The following is a 14,803-nucleotide window of genomic DNA, read 5'->3' as shown; positions in this document are numbered from 1 at the left end:
AAAGAAAGAAAGAAAGAAAGAAAGAAAGAAAGAAAGAAAGAAAAGAAAACAACCAGGAACTGAGGGTGGCAGAGCATTAACCTAGCATGTGTGAGCCCTGGGGCCCATCCCCAGCACCATGGTAGGTAAACCACAGCCCAGAACAAACACCACATTGCCACAAAGTTCATCCACACTGAGGAACGTGGGGAGGGTAGGGAGGGAGCTCAGTCTTTCAGAGGAACTTGCTTCTCCTTAAGGTTTTGATCTGCTATAGTCATCCTTTCCTGAACAATAACAGGAACAAACACTGGCATTAGGGCTGGGTGCCAGGCTCTACCCCAGAGCCTTCATACACATTCCTTCATCTAAGCTCTACAACAACCCTCTGAGGTCAGCACTATTATTACCCCAATTTATCGACAAGAGAAGTAGAGTAAGCTTGGAAAGAGTAATAGATCCAGGACTCCAACAGCCGGCAGTCTGGGCTGCACTGTGCCAGCTAAAATTTGGAGGATGCCATGTGATTCAGTGGACAGAGCTGGATGGGATGGGGAGAGTAGGAGGAGATCTGGATTCACCCTGGCTCTACTGCATCTGTGTGTCTTTCGCCAAATCATTGGCCTTCTCTGGGCCTTGGTACCTCTGTCTGTAAATGGAAACCTTGGATTCAGTGAGTCCCTAGGTCACCCTGCCCCAACATTCTCTACTTCTATTCCTGGTGGTCATTTTGAGGTTCCAAATCAGGCATTCAGGTCCCATATCAGCCATTGAAGGGCCAGGGCTGTCTGGTGGTGCAACCCATCATCACCCTCCCCATCCCCACAGCTAGGGCAGGAGACAGAAGGGACTGGGGGCTGGCCTAGCTGGAGTTCTGGATGCTCACACACTGAAACAGGTGCCAGGTGCTCAGAGAGCTGAGGAGCAGGACAGACAGGTCACAGAAAAAGCCCATTTTTCCTTAGAGAGGTGGGGTAAGGAGCTCTGGTCCTGTTCCCTGGCTACTGAGACATGGAACCTGGAGGCTGCAACCCTTGACACCCAGCAGGCCCTGAGGGGAGGCTGCCTCAGACCTGAAAACTCTAACAGCTGGCTGTCCTCAGGCATCCTCTGTGCACCTGGGAAAAGGAAGAAAAGGAAGGAACAAACTGGACAAACAAGGGCTGTGACCATAGTCATTTTTCAAAGAAAAACCAGGACTTATGACTCACCAGCCACCACATGACAGATTTCTTATTTAATGCCAAAGAGCAATAAATTACGCCAGCCTCACCCTGCAAATCCAGTGTTCCTCTCCCGGGGCCCTCCCTTCTCTGTGTCTGCTCCAGCGTTCGCCCCTTCTTCCTGTTCCTCCATGCCCTCTCCTCCACCTTGTGTCCTCCACCCCCATCATCACAGTCCCAGCCAGAGCTGACTCTGGGTGGACTCTGCCTGTGCCTATCCAGGCCCACCGAGGCATTTCCCAAGAAGGGCCCATGTGGCAGTGGTCTGACCCCAGCTTGACAGGGGCTGCACCTGAGGGGACTGGGTGAGGTCCTGGGAGGACAGTGTCCTGTCCCCACTCCCTCATCAGCTTCTATTTCTCTCCTGCAGAGTCTGTACCGATGGCCGTCATCATCGGGGTGGCCGTAGGAGCTGGTGTGGCCTTCCTCGTCCTAATGGCAACCATTGTGGCCTTCTGCTGTGCCCGTTCCCAGAGAAGTACGGGAGGGAGACCCGGGATCTCAGGGAGGGGGACAGAGAAAAAGGCCAGGCTTAGACTTCCCCGGAGAGCAAGTAAGCAGGAGTACAATGAACAGGGGCCCTAACAGTGCTGTGAGCTCCTGGGGCAGGGATGGGTCTGACGTGATGGTTTCACTTGAAGTGCCTTGTGAGGCATCTGGCACCCAGTGGGCACTCACTGAAGTGGACTAGACTGACCTTCAGCCAGCAAGGAAGGCAGCCAACAATTTGGGTTGGACAAATCTGGCACCCTTATCAGGGACAGGATAGAGATCCCAGGGGAAAGAGGTGGCTTGACCCTTGCTCTGCCAGGGCTACAGTAGAATTCAACTGTTTGTGCACTCTTGAAGAATCTTCTGTACTTAGGGCCTCTGTACTGGGCTTAGCTCTGAAGTGATGTGATTGACAAGGGGAAGACATAATGGCAGAAGTGAAGACAGTAGAGGTGCAGTCTTCTAGTTCCACCTCTTCCTCCATGTGATTCGGGGCAAAGCACACCGATTCCAGGCCTCAGATTCCTCATTTAGAATATTAAGGGGTTGGAGGACTAGAGTTTTATGACCCTACCTGGCTCTAAGCTTCTTATGAGCAGAAAGCACAAAGCGAATCACCAATGTAAGTCTGCTCCCTCCCCGACTCACATGTTGGAAGGAAACCAGGGGTTCCCCTTATACTTTCTCCAGCCTTGGCTCCCATGATTACCCCCAAGGTTGTCATCTCAGGACCTCCCTTGCCGCCTCCCAGTAGAAATTATAGAAGAACATATTTTAGCAAGAATTTTCTCAGAAAGTTCTCCACCTAGAAACAGGCTACCTCCTGTAGGAATAGTAAGACTCCCATCATGGAAGCTTCCACAGGGAAAGCTGGACCCCTGTGTGCGTGTTTCTGCTCTGGGTGAGGGGCTGGCTATAAGATCTCAAGGTCCTTCTGACACTAAGTCGTGGTTCTATGAATGGAGAGAACAGCGCCTGGTAGCATAGGTCAGAGAAGCTTCTAGAAGGAAGTAAGGATTCAGTAAGATAAAAAGGATCTACCTCAGTAAGGTGGATGATGGATGAGGACCACCTCTCCGGCCAAGGGGAATGCCCAAGGTGCATGCACCAGGGAGCCAGGCAGCCTTCATGGCTGGCCTCTCCCGAAGTCCACATAGCCCACAGCATATCCACACAGATGTTGGGGGGCTGGTGAAGCTGCTGAGTTCAGGGGTTCAAGGGAGGGTAAATCCTGCAGGGTGGTGGGGTGAGGGGTGGCAGCAGGGAACTGTGGGGGAGCATGACATCTCAGGCCTTGATGTCTGAAGATGAAACTGAATTTGTCGCCTACACTGTCCTATTTTATGTCCAGATCTGAAAGGTGTTGTATCAGCCAAAAATGATATCCGAGTAGAGATCGTCCACAAGGAGCCTGCCTCTGGTCGGGAGGCAGAGGAGCATCCCACCATCAAGCAGCTGATGGTAAGGATGCTGCCCATTCCCCACCACACCTTGTGACCATAGCTCCAGAAGGTCCTGGGACTGGAGGCTTCTCAGTGTCCTTGACACTTCTGAGAAACAGAGGATCAGTCGAGATGTGCCTCCTCCTGCCCCTACAATAGACCAGGCACACACTCTCAACCAACAAACATTTATTTGTGGGCCTTTTGTATTGTACTTGGTGTTCTGGGAGACGCAGAGACATCTAAGCTGCAGTCCATGCCTGCAGAGAGTCTGCCCACTCAGTAGGGAGAAGATATATACCTCAATTGCTATAGTATGTCACTACATATAATTCCACACACATAGACATAATAGATATTCAGTACATTCCTTTCCTCTCCCTTTCCCCCAAAATCAATCTGTAAGAAGCATCGGTTCCTCTTTGGGAACTGGATTGCCCACCACAGGCAAACTCAGAACCTCTCCAGTGACATAAAGCCTGCTGTACCTCTTCTTGATCCCTCTTCATGGCTCAGATTTCACCCAACTGTCCAAGCAAAAGCCTAGACAATTGTGTTAGTCAGCTTTTCATTACTGTGGCAAAATGTCTAAGAAAAACAGCTTGAAGAAGGAAAAATTTATTTCAGCTCATGATTTCAGTCTGTGGTCAATGGATGCAATGTTTCTGGGCCTGGGGCGAGACAGAGCATTACAGCAGAAGAACACAGCAAAGCAACATATGGAGCAAAACTGCTCGTCTCAAGGCAGCCAGGAAGCAGAGGGAGAATAAGGCAGTGGTCAGAGGCAAGATACACCCTTCAAAGGAATACCAGCAATGGTCCATTGCCTTATGGTGTCACCTTCTACAATTTCTACCACCACCCAGTTATGCCATCAAATTCTAAATCTGTCAATGGATTAACCCACTGTTGAGGTTAGAGCCAAAATTCCACCTCTGAACATTGTTGTATTGAGGAACAAGTCTTCAATACATGAACCTTTGGTGGGGCTCCTGGTGATAAGGGTTGTTTGCTAGGTCAGGAAATGAAAGCAGTGGGGGATAAAGGTCTCCCCAAGGGGATGCTAGCTACAGAGCCCTTCTACCAAACACTCGCCTGCTTTTACCAGAATACACAGTGACCCCCACTCTTTCCTGAGGGTGTGGAATTATCTGAGACAAAGAGAATATTTCAATGGGAGGGAATTCAAAGACCCATTCAGAAAGAATAATTCCAGATCCAAACTGTAAAAACAACTATACCAGAAACTTCTTGTGCATACTATCATGGTTGGAATATGTTGGAGTAGCAATAGCAGAGCAAGGTGTGAAGAGCTTCAGTGTCCTCACCTATGAAATCTGTGTAACATACAGGGGCCCCGAAGAACTCAGAGCCCATGGAACAGTATGGTTGTTCCTTCTTTTTTTTTTAATGAGTATTAATCTTGCACAAGTGAAAGAACTCACCTTTCAAGACTGTGACAACCTCTTGAGTATGGCCATTGATCTAGCCATGCTTATATATGAAATCTGAAATAAGTATTTGTGCTTTTAAGTAGTGCTATAATAATTCTTTTTTTTTTTTGAGATTTCAAATGATTTATTTTGTGAAGATTTATTTTACATTCAATCAAAAGGATTCTCTATAGAATTTCTCATAGGAGAAGTCTAGAAGTCAGAAACTTTTTTTAGCATTTGCGTATCTTTTTTTTTTTATTGTATACAAATGGGATACATGTTGTTTCTCTATTTGTACATAGAGTCAAGGCATACCATTTGTGTAATCATACGTTTGGTTGTTCCTTGGTATCTGTCAGGAGTTGGTTCCAGGACCCCCTGATGATACCAAAATCTTAAGATGCTCAAGTCTTTTAGATAAAATTGCATAGTATTTGCATATAATATGCCCAATCCTCCCATATACTTTATTTTAATTAATTAATTATTTTGTTTGTTTGTTTTGCAAAACTGGAGATTAAACCCAGAGGCACTCTACCACTGAGCTACATTTCCAGCCTTTTTTTTTTTTTTTTTTTTTTCTTTTTTCTTTTTTTGGAGACAGGGTCTTCCTAAGTTTCTGAGACTGAACTTGAACTTTCAATCCTTTTGCCTCAGCCTCCCAAATTGCTGGGATTACAGGCAGGACCAGCCTCCTCCAGTATACTTTAACTCATCTCTAGATTACCTAATACAATATAATGGAAATGCTATTGGAATAGTTGTTACACTATATTGTTTAAAGAATAATGACAAGAAAACAGTCTTTACATGTTCAGTATACACATAACCTTTTTCCCAAGTGTTTTCCATACTCAGTTGGTTGAAACCACAGATGCGGAACCCAAGGATACAGACAGCTGACAGTGAATGCTCAGTAAATGTTAGTTACTTGTGTTGCTCTAAAATCACCCACTAGATGGTGAGCAACTACTGTCTTGCTCATCCCTGGCAGAGACTCACAAATGTTTATTGAATTGAACTGACTTTTCCCTCTGCTACTCTTTCTCCATCCAATTAATTTTTAGGGACTGTCAATTCCACTTCAAAAAATGTCTCAAATGCGTGCCCCGCCTTTCCTGCACTGTCACTTCCTTATCTCAGGCCTCATCCTCGTTCCCCTGGACTCCTAAGACCAGCCTTCTAATTGATTTTAGCTTTTGCCACTTTTCTTAGCCTATCCTCCAGAGCCCTGCGAAAAGGGTTCTTCTAGAATACAAATCTGAACTAGGATTGTCCTACTTCAATCCCTCATTGACTCCATGTCTACTGGATAAAGTCCAGCTGCCCAGGATGTCATCAGACCCTTCCTGCAAGGCAGTTGCCAATCTTTCTAGCTCCGTCTCCTGGCCAACGGCATCTGGCTTTCCAGACACACTGACCTTAGAGTCTGGCCTTGGAGTCTTTTATACCTGGAAGTCCTGTGCAAGGCCGTTCCCTCTGCCTGTTGATTTTTTTCTATTGAATTTCACATTCTTTTACAAGAATCAGCTCAAAAGTCATCAACTCCATGATTTCCTCTGCTTGCCTGCCCCCTGCCCCACTTAGGGCGAGCTGCACACCCTGTACTCTTCAAAGCACTCCATGTGTGCCTCTTCCATGGTGTGTTGTGCTAATTACATATCAACCTCCCCCCAATTATCCCAGAGTTCCTCAAGGGCAAAGGTCATGTTCTGAGTCTACACTTGTCTAATCCCCCCAGGGGCCAACCTAGCACCTCACTTAACAGCGTGTTTAAATTTACAAAGAAAGGAAACCACAGCCCAGACCTGAGCAGGAATGAATGTCTCTGTCGTTAAGCCTCATGGAATGAGCCATTGAATTCTCTCCCATTGGAACATTCTCTCGGTCTCAGATAATTCTACACCCTCAGGAAAAAGTGGGTGAGGGAGGGGTGTTGCTAGTATCCTGGTAAGGGGGGGTGTATCTGACAGAAGAGACTTGCTGAGGGTTCTGCCGCTAGCTTCCCCTGGGGAGATCTTCATTTTCCCATTCCTTTCACCTCCTGACCTCGGAAGCAGCCCCATCATCAAGGGGAGGCAGGTTTATAAGTTGAATCTGGTGGGAAAGAACTCTCAACCAGATAGAGCTGGGGCATTTACTGGAAAATGAAAAAAAAAAAAAAGAAAAAGTAGTGGTAGTAGTAGTGAGGAAGTAACAGGATGGAAGCTCGTTGGCTGATTCTGTGGGGTTTCAAAAGAAGAGGGGAAATAAAGTTGCAAGAGAGGAGAAACATCCTGCTGAGAGATTATGTGGGAACCTGGCCTAGACTTAGCAGAAGTGATACATGGGAGGTATCGGATGTGTCACGGGTGAAGCATCACTGTGGTTATGCAGACTATTGCATACGCCCACTGTGTGCCAAGTATGCTCTGTTTTTCATCTTAGGTCTAATTACTATTCTCAGTGATTTAGAGCTAAGCTGCTTCACTCATTCATTCATTCAACATAAACCACTATATTTGGAACAGCCCTACCATTTATCTGGCACTGTGCTGCACCCTGGTGAATCCAAGAATTAATATATTCCATTCCAAAAGCATTCTGGTCAATGACCACAATATGCAAGGAACTGGACCAGATGTGGAGGGAAACCAAACAGAGCAGGAAGTGGTCCTCCGTCTTAGGTTATTTGACATCTGCTAAGGAAGACACCTTCCCAATGCATCTAAATCACTGTTATGAATAACAGATACAGCCAGTTTTCTATTGCTATGACAAAATACCTAAGAAAATTGACTTAACAGGAGGAAAGGTTTATTTTGGTCCACAGTTCCAGTTTCAGAGGTTTTAATCCGAGGTTGCTTGGACCTGTTGCCTTTGGACCTGTGGTGAGGCAGAATATGGAGGATACACGTGGCATAGAAAAGCAGCTCACCTCATGACAACCAGAAGCAAAATGAAGAAAGAGGCCAGGCACAGCTACCTGCCTGTAATCCCAGCTCCTTGAGAAGCTGAAGCAGGATCACAGCAAATTTGAGGACAGCTGGGCAATTTAGAAAGACCCTGTCTCAAAATTAAAGTGGAAGGAGGGGACAGAAAGAGAAAGAGAAAAGAAAAAAAAGGGCTGGAGATGTAGTTCAGTGATACAGCACTTGGTTGGCAAGCCTGAGGCCATGGGTTCAATCCCCAGCACTACAGAAAGGAAGGAAGGGAGGGAGGGAAGAAGAAGAGAGAAGGGCCCAAGGTCCCAAACTCCCTTCAAGTGCATGACACAGTGACCTTACTTCTTTCCACTAGGTTTCACCTCCTAAAGGTTCCTCCGCCTCCCAATAGCAACACACAACATCACAGTATAAGTATCCATCACATCAAAAAAAAAAAAAAAAAAAAAAAATGAGAGAAGCAGCAAATAGTTTTTGTGACACTGAAATTGATGGAAATTTTTCTTTGGGTCTTCCCAATGAAAAACACAGGCTGAGGACCAAGCCTTCAATATGCGGCCTTTGGGGTACATTTCAGATCCAAACTCTAACGCCAATGTTGCCAGCACCTCACATGTAATTATTCTTTGTGATTCCTTCTTAAGGCCTTCATTAAGCCCTAGCACTGGTTGATGAATTGCCCTAAAGAGCCAGAACTATACCCTGTGGTTGAGGTTCTGTAATTATGTATCTCCAGGTCCATCTCCCTGATAAGCAGAGCCATATTTTAATGTATCTTAATCTGTGTATCCCTGGGCCTTAGCACAGTGTCTGGCTAATAAACCGCTCAATGAATTGAATTGAATCAGTCAAGTAAAATCTCTGAAGGTGATGCTCTAGCCCAGCTGCAGACAGTGTGGCCATAGAGACCTGCCTCATGTTCACCACCCCTCCCTTCCTGCCTCTGTGTCTCAAGGATGGGGATTCCAGGAATACTGATGAGATCTAGAATCATTTCCCCAACCCCTTCACCTGCCTTCGGTGGTCCAGGCAGTGAGGAGTATAGAGAAGGTGAAGCATATATGACGATCTTTTGAGTTCATTTCCCCGTCTTTTCCTTGGAGGAGATGAAGTTGAACCCATCTTCTATGCACTAAGCAGTCACTTTTTGGGTTATAGATGGACCGGGGTGAATTCCAACAAGACTCTGTTCTGAAGCAGCTGGAGGTCCTCAAAGAAGAGGAGAAGGAGTTTCAGAACCTGAAGGTGAGAATAACCACAGGTTCTAAGAGGCAGCCATGGACTCTGTTCCTCAGCTTTGATGACCCCAGCCCCAATCCATAAAAGAATGACAACCAGGAGAAGGGAGGGGCCAGAAGCCAGCTTGGGGACAGGTCTGTAGCCAATCCCTAAGTTGGGAACTCCCTACTGGAGGCACCTGCTCTCTCCACCTCAACACTGAAGAGGCTGAGAGTTAAGACTCCTCCAATTCACCTCTCCCACTGCATCTCACAAATAGATTTTAAAATCCATTATCCCTGTTCTGGACAAACACAAACAACAATTAAAGTCTGCTTTTCAAATTATCTTGCAACAAAAAAACGAATAAATAAAAATTAAAAAAAAAAAAAACAAAAAAAAAAAAACTCTTGCATTACCCTAACATAAACCCTGGAAGGTGATGGGGCAGAGATGATCAGAGGCCAGCCAGAAGGTGTCCAATTCTGGCATCCTCGGCTCCCTCCCTTTGAGAAAGGCATTCTGATCCCCTGCCTTCAGCATCTTAAACCCTCCCTGCCACCACCTGGACACCTGCCTTCTCCTGGCATCAAGCTGTGCTAACCCTGCCTCGGTCTCCCGTTGAGAGTCTTTCTGCCAGCTTCCATGCCTCCCCTGTGGTTTCCTTCCTCCTCCTCACCCCTCCCTGTGCAAGGTTGGACTGGCTTGTTTGGGACCCCCCCCCCAACTGTGTTCAGCAAAAGCTCCCCCAATGATGTGCCTCTCGCTCTCACCCCCTCAGGACCCCACTAATGGCTACTACAGTGTCAACACCTTCAAAGAGCACCACTCGACCCCGACCATCTCCCTGTCCAGCTGCCAGCCGGACCTGCGTCCTGCAGGCAAACAGCGTGTGCCCACAGGCATGTCCTTCACCAACATCTACAGCACCCTGAGTGGCCAGAGCCGCCTCTACGACTACGGGCAGAGGTTCGTGCTGGGAATGGGCAGCTCATCCATCGAGCTTTGTGAACGCGAGTTCCAGAGGGGCTCCCTCAGCGACAGCAGCTCCTTCCTGGACACGCAGTGTGACAGCAGTGTCAGCAGCAGCGGCAAGCAGGACGGCTACGTGCAGTTTGACAAGGCCAGCAAAGCCTCCGCCTCCTCTTCCCACCACTCCCAGTCCTCTTCCCAGAACTCCGACCCCAGTCGACCCCTGCAGCGGCGGATGCAGACTCACGTCTGAGGATCACACACCGAGGGTGGGGACGGGCCAGGGAGGAGGGCAGGGCACGTTCTGGTTCTCCGGGGACTAGGGCTACTTTGCAGAGGATCCCAGAACTGGACACCTCCAGGATGGTCTCTGAGCGCCTCTGCCAACACCTCCCTTTGAAGCTCTGATCAAGCACAAATCTGGGTCCCCAGCAGCAGCGTGCCAGAGGCAGCAAGTGGGGAAACGGATGGAGGATGCAGCTGACGTGCTTGGTGCTAGACACCCTTGTCCCCAGCCCTTTCCTGGAGGCCACTCTACCACCTGCTCTTCCCACAGGCATTAGTGGCAGCTATAAATTTGCTTTCATGAAACTGCTGTCCACTTTCTGGTCTTCCCTGGGATTTCTCCCTTGTTGCTGGTAAGCCCTCCCTGTGCCTGTGCTCCTATACAGCCGTGGGGAGAAAAGGGGAGTTCTTCCCAGCACCAAGCTGCTCCAGAGACCCCAGCTCCCCCCACTGCTCCCAGCCCATGCCTCAGAGACTGAGAACACAGAAATGGCCCTGGCCGAAGGAGCACACCACCTGGGAGCCTGGCCCCAATTTGTTTGGTGTTTTGTGTCCATACTCTTGCAATTCTGTCCTTGGACTTGATGCCTCTGAACTTGGAGGTGGGACTGGCCCAATCAGAACCTGGTGTCCTGGGGGGAGGGAGACTGTGACCGCCTGGGGAACAACACACCCCTCTGCAGACCATGGGATTCAGGGCCTCCCCCGCCCCTGCTTTGTGTACTCCCTACCTCCCCACAGCACAATCAGAGTTAACATAAGGAGGGAGAGTTGGTTTGGTCAGGGTCCTTTGAACAGTTTCCTGGGTGGTATTTGTTTGAGGGGGCTGGAGGTCAGGTTCTGAAGAGGATGAGACTCGCCTTCACTGCTGTTGAACACAAAGAACAAAGATTCTGTCTCCAGTAAGACTCCATGGGCAAGAACGAAAGTTTATCTACACCTCCCCTCTCTCCCCATTCACCATCTGAGAATAAATGTTAGGGCCATTACCCCCAGCAAGTCCATTTTGTTCTTTTTTTCCTGTAGAGTTACAGAAAGATCCCAAGAGCTCAAAGTATGCTAAGTTCTTTATCCTTCTTTGATTGAATTTTCCCAGTTGGGAAGGCAGTTCATGGGTCTGGTTGTGGTAGTAACAGAATCTATAGACAAACTGTCATGGTGGATGGGCCCCACCAACCCAACTCTTTCCAAATACAACTGAAGCAACAAGGTTATACTGGACATTTGGTCAGGTGATTTTAGTCTTTTCTCTAGACATCATCTGCAGGGGACTCTCTCCATTCAAGTTCAGGGGAGGAAGCCCTCTTGAAAGAATGTAGACCATCAATATCCTAACACTCAGATACGGAACTCAAACAATGTTCTAAGAATGGTTTTGCTTGGGTGGGAAACTGAGTGATGTCATGGTGAATGGGACAGATAAATAGTGGCTAGCTAGAGAGCTAACATGGAGATTATGATTTAAATGGAATTTTGAAGGACAAAAATTGTCCCCAAAGTTGAAGAGTCCTCATTGGCTTTTATAGCCTGCTTCTCCAACCTTCCCTCTCAGTCCTTACCCAGCTTAGTATCTATCACACAGTCTGTGCTTTCTTCCATCACTGATTCCGCAGATGGCCCCAATCTACAGATTCTATGCTTAGCCTTCACAGTTCCCCCACTCAGGAATTTTCTGCTTCAATCATGTTTCCTAGTGCTTCAGAATCCCCCAGTTCCCTGAATATCTTCTTCCTTTACAGCTCACAAGACTAAGGGAATAGAAACTGATCAGAAATGGAAGTGTCCATCCCAGTTCCACATCCTGCTCCTACTGCCTTTCTGGTCTGGTGCAGATGCCAGGGTCATTGACCTCTCTAGGTTAATCTCAGCAGGCTTTCCCTCTTATATATGTTTTCCCTTTGCCAACAGGGAACAAGGATCCAAGATCATATGCAAAATGACTTGGTGTGCTAAAATAAGGACAAGATGACTTAAGAGAATCTGTCCATTAATTTCTCTTGGACTTCCTCATCTTAGAGATGGGTGGAGAATCTACACCTTAATCCTTACCAAAACCTCGTGGACACAAAGACACACACACAAACTTGTAGGGTGGAAGTGCCCATTCTTTCCTAGAACCCAGGGATATTACAAAATAACCATAACAGAGAAGATATCTGTTCTGTGAAACAAAATGAGCTCTTCTCCCTCCTATGTCATGGGCACTCCCACGATAAGAATATGGACTAGCCTGGAAGATGAACAGAGAGCACCGGGGTGGCCACAGATGAGGCTGTAGAATGTCCAATCCTTTGAGCTCTCTTCAGTGCAAAAACACAAGAAGAATAGTAATGAGTAGTAGATCACAAGTGCGGTCTTTATGAGGGGGAACAGCATGCAGGAAGAAAATCAGTGTGACCTGCGTGACTCTGAAGCTTTAAGAAGGTGCCCAGATTGAGCTCTGTGCATCCCCCTCTTGTGTTCAGTTCAATGAGTACAGAAAACCAATACAAGGAATTTAAAAAAAAAAAAAAAAAAAAAAAAAAAAAAAAGGCAGTGGGAAACAGTGAATTCCCCAGTAGGTGATTTCACATTAATAAAAGAGGGCTTGACATCTATAATCTTATTTAATCCTTACAATTCTACAAAGTATCACCATTTTTTACAGATGTGGAAATGAGGCTTAAAGAAGCCAAAAGACTTGCCCAAGGTCACAGAGTTAATGAGTGGCAAACCTGAGATTTAAACACACATGATTTCCACTACAAGATGTTTCTATCCTGCAGTGCAAACTCAAAGCTGCTCTCATCCTAGAATATGGATGGAAGTGGCTGACAGTAAGTCATCTGCTAGCAGTCGCTCTGGGGCAGGCTGGGCGAGGATAAGCCACAGTTCCATTAGGAATGCGGGACTGGCATCCTCCACCTAAAGTCCCTAAATGACCTAGAAAGACCACAACTCCCTGAGAAACAAAGCTATTCTGTGTATCAACTCGCCCCCACCCTACCAAGGCCAGGATCCAGTTTTCTGATAGCTTTAACTTCATTATTGGCACAGAGTCACTGGACAGGAGCCCAGTTTCTAATTCTCAGGCTCACTATCAGTCTGCAAAGGCCAGGGTTATTTCCACCACCTCTTTAACTTTCATGGAGTAGGAAGTGCTCTCACATGAAAAGCTAAAATGCCACATCAAGTCCATTTCTGATGAAGGCTATTTAAACAAATCCTATAAAACAAAAGTCCTGAAAGCACTTTTGAGTTTCCGGAATGGAAAGGACCCAGGGAAATGAAAGCAAATATGATGCAGTCCTTGAGAGGATTCTTAGAAAAGCAGTAAAGGAGTCAACAGGAATTCCACTTCTCACTTCCTGGTTTGGGGAAGGATATATGCTGTTTATGCTATTTGCTTATGGAGTTGGAATTAAACTGCAAAATACATGGCCACAAGTTTCATTAACTCTTCCCAGACATCATGTGTGCAGTTTGTGGTGGTATGAGAAAAAAAGACAAAGAAGAGTCCTGTTATTAGTGTCTTCTCTAGAACCTTACCCTATAAAACAAACTTTTTTTTTTTTACCTACATGGTGCTGGGATCCAACCCAGGACCTCATGCATACTAGGCAAGTGCACGATCATTGAACCATATCTCCAGGCCCCAAACTCTTTATTAAAATAAAAACATAGTCAGGCTCAGTGATGCATGCCTATAATTCCAGTGACTTGGGAGACTGAGGCAGGAAGATAGCAAATTTGAAGCCAGTTTGGGCAACTTAGTGAGACCCAGACTCAAAATAAGATTATACGATCTGGGGATATAGCTCAGTGGTAGAATGCCCTGGGTTCAATTCTCAGTACAGATTTTAAAAATTTTAGACATAGAATAATGACATCACAACTAAATCACGAATTTTCCTTCCCCTTTAAAAAAGTCTTTTGAAAGCCTCTTATCGAAGTTAGTCTTAGAAGCTGTAAGTGCATACTAGACAATTGCAGCTCTACCATCAAAACTAGCAGCAATCTCTGGTAGTCACTGATGAAGAGTTTCCTACTGATAAATGCTTATAATTTCTAGTAAGGCTCCAACTCCTTTCCCCAGCCCCTTATGTTTTGGTCTTTCTAACCAGGTCGTAAACTGGGGAAAATGGGGAAATTTCAAGCTACTCTTCTTTACAAATACAGATTGTTTTCCTGGATGAAAATGTGTTTGTCATAAGACCATCAGTTGTTTCCCTCGATAATTGCTCTTCTTTCTTGTTCTACCTCCTCTCAGCTCTCATGCTAGGTCTTTGACATACACTGAAAGCTTTCATTACTACAAGTCCTGTAGTTTTATTACTACCACAATGATCCTCTCTAAAAGGCCTTTTGTAAGGAATAGAGGTATAGTTTAGTGGCAAAACACTTGTTTAGGATGGGCAAGGCTCTGGGTTCAATCCTCACTACCACAAAATAAGTAAAAGGTGTTTTGTGAACATACATCGTTCACAAGATAAGTTGTTGAATTGTGGTCTGCGTCCCTGATTTTTTTTTTTTTTAAACTGGGGATTAAACCAGCAGCGCTTAATCACTGAGCTACATCGGTAGCCTTTTTTATTTTTTATTTTGAGACAGTGTGTCACTAAGTTACTTAGGTCCTTGAACTTCTGATCTTTCTGCCTCAGACTCTGGAGTCGCTGGGATTACAGGTGTATACCACCATTCCAGGGGCATCTCTGATTTCATATAGTCACACACACACTTCCCCCACAGCTGGGGATTGAAACCAGGACTTGCTATACACCACTGAATTACACCCTCAGCCATTCCTGATTATATTTATGCCTCTGTCACTATCTGCCTGCCATTCCATGTTC

At 46.3% G+C, this 14,803-nt stretch overlaps 1 protein-coding gene across 4 annotated transcripts in view; it reads left to right on the top strand.

The window, feature by feature from the left end:
- Positions 1-12,440, top strand: part of Kirrel3 (kirre like nephrin family adhesion molecule 3) — a 568,427-nt gene extending 555,987 nt beyond the window's left edge. For 2 of the 4 annotated variants that reach the window (XM_047517042.1, XM_047517041.1), the window contains 4 exons: positions 1,573-1,680; positions 3,046-3,155; positions 8,655-8,741; positions 9,496-12,440. In XM_047517042.1, the coding sequence (XP_047372998.1) occupies positions 1,573-1,680; positions 3,046-3,155; positions 8,655-8,741; positions 9,496-9,939 (749 nt within the window). In that variant the 3' untranslated portion in view covers positions 9,940-12,440. Of the gene's footprint in view, positions 1-1,572; positions 1,756-3,045; positions 3,156-8,654; positions 8,742-9,495 lie in introns of all 4 variants that reach the window. The other 2 variants (XM_047517040.1, XM_047517039.1) reach the window with 1 other exon arrangement.
- The last annotated feature ends 2,363 nt before the right edge of the window (positions 12,441-14,803 follow it).

Source organism: Sciurus carolinensis, chromosome 11, assembly GCF_902686445.1.
Source record: "Sciurus carolinensis chromosome 11, mSciCar1.2, whole genome shotgun sequence".
NCBI classification, from domain to species: domain Eukaryota; kingdom Metazoa; phylum Chordata; class Mammalia; order Rodentia; family Sciuridae; genus Sciurus; species Sciurus carolinensis.
Note: the sequence above shows the minus strand (reverse complement) of the source record. Positions and strands in the feature narration are given on the sequence as shown.